The sequence below is a fragment of the Arachis hypogaea genome, chromosome 8 (genome assembly GCF_003086295.3).
Source record: "Arachis hypogaea cultivar Tifrunner chromosome 8, arahy.Tifrunner.gnm2.J5K5, whole genome shotgun sequence".
Classification (NCBI taxonomy): Eukaryota; Viridiplantae; Streptophyta; class Magnoliopsida; order Fabales; family Fabaceae; genus Arachis; species Arachis hypogaea.
This window is the reverse complement of record NC_092043.1, coordinates 47,647,784-47,659,312: the sequence shown is the minus strand read 5'-3', so window position 1 is coordinate 47,659,312 and position 11,529 is coordinate 47,647,784. Positions and strand designations below refer to the sequence as shown.

At 25.8% G+C, this 11,529-nt stretch overlaps 1 protein-coding gene across 2 annotated transcripts; it reads right to left on the bottom strand.

Annotated features, from left to right (window-relative positions):
- Positions 1 to 3,651: 3,651 nt before the first annotated feature.
- LOC112707935 (flavin-containing monooxygenase FMO GS-OX5) lies at positions 3,652 to 10,608 on the bottom strand. 2 transcript variants are annotated; one of them, XM_025759984.3, is made up of 6 exons: positions 9,762 to 10,608; positions 8,678 to 8,815; positions 8,151 to 8,233; positions 7,137 to 7,272; positions 4,459 to 4,632; positions 3,652 to 3,888 (listed from the first exon to the last, which is right to left on the bottom strand). In XM_025759984.3, exons 1-6 carry the CDS (start codon positions 10,347 to 10,349, stop codon positions 3,727 to 3,729), a joined length of 1,281 nt encoding a protein of 426 aa, XP_025615769.1. In that variant the 5' UTR covers positions 10,350 to 10,608; the 3' UTR covers positions 3,652 to 3,726. The 2 variants fall into 2 exon arrangements, with proteins under 2 accessions (XP_025615769.1, XP_025615770.1); XM_025759985.3 differs by having other exon boundaries at positions 8,696 to 8,815.
- Positions 10,609 to 11,529: the final 921 nt, after the last annotated feature.

Sequence of the window (11,529 nt, the reverse complement as noted above, 5' to 3'; positions counted from 1 at the left end):
TTTATTGATTAAATAAATGCAAGTTTTATTCTTCTTCAGTTCTTCTCTCTTGTCGTTTTCCTTTTTTTTTTTGGTGACTTGTCGTTTTCCTTTGCTTTGCTTTTAGAATATTATTCCCTTCTAAGCATTTTTGACATTTTGATTCTTTCCAAGTCTTCTTCAATAAGTCTACTCATGCATGCGAATAAAAATATCGTAAAATATAGGGTCATAAAATATATGAAAAAGTTTAGGGACCAGCAGTTTTATTAAATTTTGGTCAGCATATAACCAGTAGAAGAAGATGAGCCATTGGATGAAATCTCACACCAATCTCATACCATCAAATCATCATTGATGGCTAGTTGATAGCTAACAATCACAAAAATTACTGGCCCCTAGCATTGCTCAAAATATATTTCATGTGTGCTTTAAAACATGTATAATTAAATTAATTAATTAATTGCCCATTTAAACTTTTACAGAATAAATTAAAAACTATATATATGTTGTTGTTCATGATTTATTAAACTCGTTAAACATGGACTCTACTAATTATATATGATAGTGCATTTAATATAAGAAACTTGTTGAGTTGAGTTTAAATCATGCGCCATATATAATTAGAATTTGGTGAGTAATTAAGTTGAAGACAAGTGCTAAATACTATATATAAAGAAGGCAAGTACTAAATACAAATTAATGATGTGACAATCTAACTAATATGCTTATAACAAATTAAATTAGATGTTAATATGTTATTTCCACGCCAAAACAAAAATTAGATGCTATCTCCAGTCTTGACTAGACATAATGCATTTAGGGCAAATCACTGAAATTAGTTAATGAGAGCTCAAAATTACATAAATCAGTCAAATATAAAAATAATTCATGAATCAACTAGAGATATATATCTATATAATTTAAATTAGGTTAATTCGAATTTTATCTCTATGTAATTCGAATTACACACCCACTAATTCGAATCAACCTGATTCGAATTATACCAACAGTAATTCGAATCCGGGTGATTCCAATTATTTAGTATATCTGAATATTTATTATAGGAGATTACGTCTTTATTATTACGATTCTCTTAGTACCTATAAATATTCTTTTATATTGTATTATTCTAAACAATTTGAATAGACAACTTGAATGCACTCAATAATATATCATCCTTTCTCCAGTTTAGTCTCTTGTTTCTAACATGGTATTAGAGTCATTGTATTCTCCTTGAAGAGGATAGGTTGTTTTCTTGTGGTGAAATCACCGTAGTTTTTGCATTGTTTTTCTATGCCATTCTTCTTTCTCTTTTGTCACTCCTTTGATGCTTTTTCACCTTACCGACTAGCCTATTTTTTCTGTCTTATGTTTTTTTGAGTCGAATGATCAAACACCATTGTCATCTGCTCCTTACCTATTCTCATGAAGAAATCATATAGTTTTTGCTCTCTTCCGGCAGTTCCGTCTGCGTTCTCTCGTGACAGTTCCATCTGCGTTCTCTCGTGGCAGTTCTGTTTACGTTTTTTCGTAGTAGTACCGTCTGCGTGGCAGTTCCGTCTACATTTCTTTATGACAGTTTCGTCTGCGTTTTTTCGTGGCAGTTCTGTCTGCGTTTCGTTTGTGTTTCCTTGTGGCAGTTTCGTCTGCATTTTTTTTCCGACAGTTACGTCTGTATATTCTCGTGGCAGTTCTTTCGTCTATGTTTCCTTGTGACAGTTCCATCTGCATTTCTTTCCGGCAGTTTCGTCTGTGCTTCTTTCAGATTAGCGGCAGTTCCATCTGCGCTTCCTTCAGACAAGCGACGGTTTCGTCTACGCTTTCTTCAGACAAGCGGCAGTTTCGTCTGTGCTTCCTTCAGACTAGCGGTAGTTCCATCTGCGCTTCCTTAAGACAAGCGGCAGTTCCATTTGCGCTTCCTTCTATGGTTTATCTTATGCTCAATTGAGTGGTTTTTATCAATTCTTTACACACTTATTCATATAATTTGCATGAGTTTACATTTTTCCTTCCTAATTTTGTGCTATGATTGAAATCATGCTTCTTTGGCCTTATATTTGCTAATATTAATCATCTCTTATTACCATTAGATGTCGTGATATGTGTGTTAAGTGTTTTCAGAGATTATAGGGCACAAATGGCTTAGAGAATTGAAAGGAAGCATGCAAAAGTGAAAAAAATACAAGAAACTGAAGGAATTGCCAAAGCTGTCAGCCTGACCTCTTCACACTCAAACGATCATAACTTGAATAAAGGGCATTTTAAGCTATTTTCTATGCAAAATAATTTTAAAAAATGGCTTAAAAATGTTATGAGTACTATAAAAATTTGTAATATTCTAGTAATTTAGGTAAATACTTGATAAAAGTATATTTTCTTTAATTTCTAAATTATTATTGACTATGTAGACTATTTCTTTAATGTCCTAAATTATTAGAATATTACAAATTTTTATAATACTCCTAACATCTTTTAAGCCATTTTTTAAAATTATTTTGTATGGAATAAAATATTTTTTGTGGTATAATTTAAATAAATTTATTAAAAAAATTTATTAAAAAATATTCATGAGCTATTAAAAATGGACAAAAGAGTATTGTATGAAATTCAAATTGATAGCTCATTAATATTTTAAAGAAGTCTCGTAATTAAATATTTTGTTAGCTTTTTTTTAATGCATGAAATAAAAAATATATTTTTTATTTTTAAATTATTAATTTTTTAATAAATTATTAATTTTTTAATAAAAGAATTGGCAGAACTAACTCATGAGTAATTCGAATTACATTATGCACGTGTGTAATTCGAATCATTCTGATTTTGTCGATGTAATTCGAATCAGATTAATTCGAATTAATAGGTGTGTGCGTATGTAGTTCGAATTAGAGTGATTCAAATTACATGAAAATAACATTCGAATTAGAGTGATTCGAACTATATAAAAATATCTCTTTATTAATTCGTAAACTAATTTTTTATTTGACTGATTTGTATAATTTTTTCCCAAATTTGACTTATTGAAGTGATTTGCCCTTGCAATTATGAGGAAATGGAATTCTATCAGCAGTTCAACACGTATTACTTGATTTAAACAAAAAAAGGTTTGTTGCTTTAGTTTAATTAAATTGAACCGTACGTATATCTCCTTAAATCTTACTATAAGAAACATTCTGGTTTTTTTTTTTTCGGATAGAAAAAACAAAACTTTTGTCCATAAAAAAATCAAACGACACTTATAAATAGTATAAAAATTATAAAATTTATATCTAATAAAAAAGATAAATATTAGTTATGATAAGCTATTATTTGATAAAATACGTAATATTCGATTCTAAAAAATTTTAATTGATAGAAACAAAGACAAATCTAAATCTCTTACATTAATGAGTTATACCATAATTTTCTTCTTTAAATAATGATTACATATCAGGGACACATGGCAAATAAATAATGTTATAACATATGCCTCTAAATAGACATGTGCAGGATCACTAAAATAATACATCATCATCTCATTATGTATGGTCAAATTATGATTTAACATATGAAATATAAATAATTATGATGTTAATATCCATATTAACATGACTCGTGGAAAACATTCAAAAGATTAACGACTTATTATGATATGATCTATGTTTTTAGAGAACGTTTAGACAAATAAATAAATTTGACAATGGAAATATTTCATTCTTTTAAAAACGGCGTGAAAAAATACATATTTACTTTAGGATGTTGATGAAATTAAAATTGAATGATGGAATCCCAATAAGTATCATCCCATTGATCTCTATATGTCAATGGGAGTTCACCTAATTTCTTGAAGATCTCAGACAGCAATTTTTCTCTCCATTCTCCCAAAGGAGGCAACCCAATTTGTGTTGCTAGCCAGTGTTTGTACTCAGCCTGCCCAATGAAATTATAGGATATGTGTTAGTGATGATCATATTTATTTTTGATAAACTATCAAAAATGCACTAAATTTTGTTAATGACAAAAATATTTTTAAATAATTTAAAAATTACGATAAAAATATTTAAAAAATATTTGTTTTTTGAAGTAGTAAATGCCTTTTATATTGGACAAATCGTTTATCCATTTGATCCAAAAATTTATAAAAATATTTAAATAATTATTTAAAAATTACACACAAAAATAAGTTGGATAAGAATTTAATCTCTATATATTTTTTTATTTTTTAAAAATATTATTAATTATTGACAAAAAATCATAAAAAAAATATATAGTTAACAAAAAATAATCAAATTTTAATCCTTAAAATATCTCATATTTCTAACTATGTTCGTAAAAAATCGCATCAAAATTCAATTTCTAAAATATTTTTAATAATAGATATTTAATATTAAATATGTTTATAACGTTTTTAAGTTATTTAAAAATATTTTTATCTATAATAAAATTTGAGCCATTTAATTTTATTAGTATTATATGTTCGATATGCAGAAGTTAATATACCTGAAGTGGACGAAGAGAAAGACTGCAGGTCTTAGTCAATCCATTTTCCTCCATTTCATGATAGATATCTTCAATAGATTTCATCATCATATCTTCTGTTGGTAACAAGATTTTACCGGAGAGAACTCTTGCCATCCACTTAGATTGTAATTCAGCCATAAGGAAGATCGGCTCCTAATAATTAACAACAGGTTCATACTATTACTATATATATATACACCGAAAGCTAAATTATTCTCTGTAGCTTGAGTGAGTACACATTTAATTAACATATTAAATAATATTATTGCATATTTTATTGGAACCTAAAATATTTTTTAAATTAAATATAATTATATTAACTTATTGCATCGTGTCATTTATTATAGTAGTACAAAATTTGAAAAATACTAGTGTGATTTGAAAGTATAAAATAAGTCCTCGAGAAGCTTACTTGTATTCATTGAAACTTAGCTTCATGAGTTTAATTGGTCAATATCATTATTTGATGATTATTAAAAATTTACAAAATAGACCTATTATATGTGTGTGGTAGTGTGTGTATATATGACATTGGTGTAATTCTAAGTAAAGTTATCTACACATAATTTCATACAGAATATTGAAAAAGAGTTGAATCACAATTACCATAAAGATAGATTTTTTATACCGAATTTCATCGAAATCCAATATTATTAAGAGTGTAATCGAATAACTCTTATTAATGTATATTCTAAATAAATATATTTGGCTAATTTTATGTTAAATGATCTTGATTTACATGAAACTTTATAATAATAATTTATAAGGTAATACTAATGAATTCCTTTAAGAATCAAAATTGTTATATGTATTCATAATTATTTATATTTTTAAGAATTTAAACTAGTTTTATTATAGAATTTTTGCATACCACATATATATATATATAACTGTTCGTGATGTATGAAATTTTTTAGATTTTTTTATTGTTAAACATGTTAATATTTCTTATTTTTTATTCTGGATTATTAGCGTTATTGATCATAGAGAGAAAGTAGTGACTGCTGAAATTTGGTGAATTTGGCAAAATAGATGTAATGATTTCTTTAACTCAAATGAACTTTAGTCTAAAAAAAAATCTCTAGAGCCTTGGTGAATGAGTTGAAAAGGGTGAAAAAAGAAAGAAAGAATTTTTTGAAATTATGTAGTCCATAATTTTTTGTGGCAGTCATTCCAAAATATTTTTAAGGTCAACTTTGATGTTAGTATTTTCTCGGACTCTTTTGTAACAGGCCTTGGATGTATTATCTATGATCATTATAACACTTGGGTATTAGATAGTTCGAGGAGTCTGTCCTTTGATTCAGTTTTTAGAAATGAGTTATTGGTAGTCTGGAATGGTTTTATGATTGTGTGGATAGTTGGTTGTGATTTTATGATTTGTGAAAATGATTCTATGAAGATATATCTTTTGCTGGATAATATTATCAACTATGTTGTAGGTCAGTAGGTGATAATATAAATATCATAAAAAAATTATAAAATTGTTAAATAAAAACTAGAAGGTGTCATTCATTTAAATTAGATAATGTTATTGCTGATTGTCTAACTAAGATAAGAGTTAAGAGTATTTATTTTCAATCAATATGAATTTAACCAAGTGATAATCTCAAATAAATTTTGTTAAAAGATTTTGTTATGTAATTTTTTGGAAAATAAATTTTGTTAAAAGATTTTGTTATGTAATTTTTTGGAGTTGTGTTGCTGCTTGTTTTAGTTTTTGTTATAGACACACACAAAAATTAAATTAAAAGAGACTCGATATATATACAAGAATGTATTAGATATAATTTTAAGGGGAAAACTAAAAAAATACCTTAAGTAATAAATTCTAGTTAACCTAACTAATATTTCTCAACCAAATAGTGTCTGTAAATTTCATATTTATTAGTCATTTTTCCAATAAGTAGATTTTTTTATGTTATTTTTTCTAACAACAATAAATATACATTAGAGTCCGTTATTAGTATAAATTATAAAATACACGTTAAAATATAAAAAATATATTAAAAATAAATTCAATTACATATATTTATATATAAATAATAACTAATTAGTTATAAATATTTATAATCATTTTAATGATTGATTTTGATATGCACATAACATTTTTATTTTTTCACATGTTTGAATTTTTTTTATCAAATATGTAAGTCTCGTCTCCTTAGATAATATTTGGTTAATGTCTATGTTCATTGAGATATGAACATAATGACACATATCTGTTATTTAGTTTGATGAGATATAGATTTTTGAAAGATACAGAAGAATACAGATGGATACAGAGACATTAAATTTGTGTATTTTTAATTTGTTGAGATATTGAGACACGACTTGTGAGACATTAATTTTTTACTCTTTTATCCTTATTGAATTTTTAAAATTTGTTCTTTTATCTTTTCAAATCTTTCTTTTTTTTCTTCTTCTTTTAGATTCTACAATCAAATTTATCCTTCTATTTTTTTTTAAAAAGAAAATGTACATTTGATTTTATTTATTTATTTAAATTTTGATTAATTTTTAATAAATTCTGAACTTTAATTTTTTTTATAAAAAATTATATATTTAATATTTGAATGATAATTTAAGATGATATTAGAAGAAATAAAAAATATTAAAAAAATTATGGGAAAAACTTGTAACTAAATTGCAATTACCTTTGTAACAATACCAATGAAAGATAGCGAAGGTGCTAATGCTGGAGGAAAGATGTGTTTATATAACGGTCCAACACACTTGTCTTCAACGGTTACGATTCCATTGATATCAAGAAACGGAAAATGGTATTTATATCTGCCAATACATTTTATTTAGAAACAAAATTAAATTAAATCACGCCTATTATAAAGTTACAAAATGACGTGTAGAAATGACTTCTACAAACATATAATAACTTGTAAATATAGGAAAGATATAGGCACATACGTAAATAAATACATAAAGTTGAAAGATAAACTAAAATTTTCAATTGATATTATCCAATTTGATACATATATAGATGCAGATACGTATATAAATAAATCAATTATGCTACATATTAAAATATAAAATACATACAAAAATAAGTTAAACAACTATAAATATATACATAAATATATAATAACTAATTAAATAATTAATTTTTAACTTGTATATAATATTTTTTAAAATAAATATATTAATAAAATTGAAAGATAAGCTAAAATTTTTAATTGATATTATAAAAAAGTTTTACTATCAAATTGCCAATATCCTCATATTATTTATAAGTATGTTACTATTAACACGGTGACATTATTATTATTATTATTACTATTATTTGTTATTGTTGTTATTATTATTATTATTATTCTTGTTATTATTGTTTTTGTTATTATTGTTGTTGTTTTTATTGTTATTATTGTTATCGTTGTTGTTATTGTTTTTATTTTTGTTGTTATTCTTACTGTTATTATTGTTATTGTTGTTATTATTGTTGTTGTTATTATTGCAATGGAGGCATCTCCTTCTTTAATTTCTCTGTGTAGAAAAAAAAATAATACATTAAAAGTTTAAAACGATGATATATGAATGAATATTTTTAAAAAAATGACAACAATCTGGTAATAAAGTTTGGAAATAAAAAAGGTGATAATAATAAGAAATTTTATCCTGAAAAAATATAAAAATGGGCGAGGCCTTTCTGATTATACCCAGTACAGTAGATTATGGTATTTGCAAAAATTGATGATCCATCTTGAAAGGAAATCGAGCCATCTTTATTCACACATTTTATCTGCAAATATGATAAAACTTAGAAGTACCAATGAGATAATTACTGAAACAAATAACACAATAAGATCGAAATAAAATAATAATTCATTAATCAAATGCGTGAAATAGAAAACCAAGATTCATCAATGAGGTTTGAAGTTTGAACATACTCTATTAAAAGGACAAAAAGAATTACTTAAAGTTGATATTTTAGTCTAAAATTTATTTTCTTTGGTTTTTCAATTAAAATTACTTATTTAAACAAAAAATAAAAAATAAACAGATCGGTCTAGTTAATCTAAAAAATTTCTTTTAAATAAATCAAACTTTTATTTCAAATGCTTGTATATATATACTTAATATATAATTAATCTATTAATTTAAATTTATAAATTTAAATAGATAGGTCTAAACGGATGGAATTAACCCATTTGACACCGAAATATTGGCGTAAGTGGATACGTACCATAGTATGGTATCTTACATCATTGAGTATGACGCCGAATCGATTATCTTTGGTTGCTACGTGAACCTCCTTTGCCAATGGTAAAATATCTACCGCGATATCAAAAGCACTAGCTCCATAACCAACTATAACCACAATCTGCATATTAAGTAAGGATTATGAATTATGAAAGAATTTCATGACAAATTGATAGGCCAAAAACAGTTATTCATCATTTTAACGCATTTCATAATAATGCTTTTGCAGCACACACTATTAAATATATATATATATATATATATATATATATATATATATATATATATAATATGTACAAAAAAAATTAATTATTAAATTAATTATTATATATTTGTATATAAATATATGTTAATTAATTTATTTTTAATATATATTTTATATTTTAATATATATTCTATACAAATATTTATCAAATATTATTGTAATTTTTAATTCAGTTTAGTTTAAATCTCAAATACATCTCTTATGAAGCAAATTCTGCTTCACGATTCATAATAATTGTCAAACACCTATATATAATGCAAATATTGTACTATTTTAATTTGCTGCTTCAATTCCATGCTAGTATCACAAATAAGAGGCTTTTTCAATTTTCAGTATGTAATTATGTTATCTGAAAGGTATTAAATAAGAATTTACTTTAAAAATGTTCTAACAGTATTAAAAATCTTGATTTTTTTTCAATATATTTAATTCATAAAAAATAAAAAATCTATATTTAGCAGTAAGAATTCATATGTAATTACGGTAAAGTTGATAACCTGAGAGTTGGATATAATTTGACAAGTTTTTACTAAAATTAAATTAAGAGAAAATATTTAATTTGATCCTAAAGTTACATTTGACTTTTTTAAAATTTACCATACAGACTAACATGATTAAAATTTGAAAAATTTTAAAATTAAATAGTGACAATTAAAACTTTAAAAATTAAATTGAAGTTCGAATATAATTTCAGAAACTAAATTGAAATATTGAATATTATTTTTTAAATTAAAAAATAATATAAATCTTTTTGGCGCCTAAAAAGAAGAAAAGAAATGACACGTTTTAAGCATGAAGGTACCTGGTCTTGAAAACGTCCAGGTGCACGGTAGTTATGGCTATGGATTTGGTAGCCTCTCCAATTCTCAATACCATCAATCTCAGCAACCCTCGGCACCGAGTTATGTCCCGAACACACCACAACCGCTTCAAACACCTCCCTACTCACCGATTCGGATCCCCGAGTCATCGACTCAACAACCCACTCGTCCTTCACTCGTTCCACTCGACTCACTCTTGTCTTCAACCGGGTCACCTCTCGAACACCAAACTCATCAGCGAACCGGTTTAAAAACCGAAGCACTTCGTCGTGACGCGGGAAAGTTCTCGGGTCGGACTCGGTTCTTACAAACGGGTAATCGGTGAAACTCATTAGTGCCCTTGGAAGGTTGGTGCGTAGGGACACGTGGAGGCTGCTGTGGACAGTTTCTCGGTTCGGATCGAGGCTGAGGGGGTCGGATTCGGTTCTCGGATCGTAGATCCAGTTTCCTCCTACGCTGTCGTTTTGATCATAAACGACGACGTGGTGTCGTTCGCGTTGAAGTTCACGTGCCGCCACGAGGCCTGAAACACCAGCTCCGATAACAGCGACTTTGACGGAACGATGCATGGTTTCTTTAATTAGGGCTAAGTAAATTAAACGACACCGTAGAGACGGCGAAAAATAGTAGATCTTTGAAATCTGAATACTTATATAACTAATATACTCGAATGAAGAAGAAATGTAAGGCTACTTGGTTGAAGCTTGGTGCATTGTAAAGAAAATGTTTCTTCAAGTAACAGGAAAGAAATAATATACGTACTAGGCAAGTTCTTTATTATTTAAATAATCTTAATGGACGACATGTAAAAGTGCAATTTAGAAGATTTTGGCCAAGATACACTAGGGAGGTGGAGGGAGATTATTTAAATTTTATCAACTAAATATGGTAAGTAATGATAAAATAAGCATTAGTAAAATATAATTATTAAAACAAAAAATAGGACTAACATTAATTAATTAAAATTAATCCTAATCACAAAAATGTATTTTTTTATAAATATCAAAATTAATTTCTACAAATTTGAGGAATCAAATCATAATATTTATTTTAGTCAATTAAAGACGAATCCTACGTACTAATATATTTTTAGAGCTTAATTTTAATAGAGACATGTGAAATAAAATGTGTCAAAATTAAATTTATATTTTTTATGTATATTTTTATCTTTTGTTAGAAATAAAAATATTCAATGTATATTTAATGTTTTTAGTCGCTAAGTTGCTATATAGCAATCAATATCAATGAAGTTTTTTTTTTATTTTTAACTTATATTAATATTCAAATAAATATTTAAAATTATATACTAGAAAACATAAAAAATTTACTAAAAAATATTCGAAAGTAAAATAGAATATCCAAAGTTAAGGATAGTTTTGCTAGAAACCATGAGAAATGAATAATATGTATTTAGAATTGAAGTCATATCTTAATAAACGTGAGTATAAGAAAAGGTTAATTAAAAAATTATTTTAAGAGTAAAAACAAAAAAAATGGTTGAAAGTGGCTATAAAAAAAATAATTCCTACACTTTCTTGTATTTAAAATATAAAATATTTCATAATTTTATTCTAAAATAATAAGATTATATAGGATATCTTTGATTTATGTTTCAATAATAAGGTAGAATATATGAATACCGAAATAAATATAAAATACGATATAATATGAGATACGCTGACATACTAATTTTAAAATTTTATAAGATGTGAAAATATATATAAAATATAAAATATTTAAAATATTTTT

Coding starts and splice junctions, on each gene's coding strand:
- LOC112707935 (XM_025759984.3), bottom strand. CDS start 10,349: ATGCATCGTTCCGTCAAAGTCGCTGTTATCGGAGCTGGTGTTTCAGGC. Junction 8,816..9,761: donor CTGGACGTTTTCAAGACCAG/GTACCTTCATGC, acceptor CTTAATATGCAG/ATTGTGGTTATAGTTGGTTA. Junction 8,234..8,677: donor ATGTAAGATACCATACTATG/GTACGTATCCAC, acceptor TCATATTTGCAG/ATAAAATGTGTGAATAAAGA.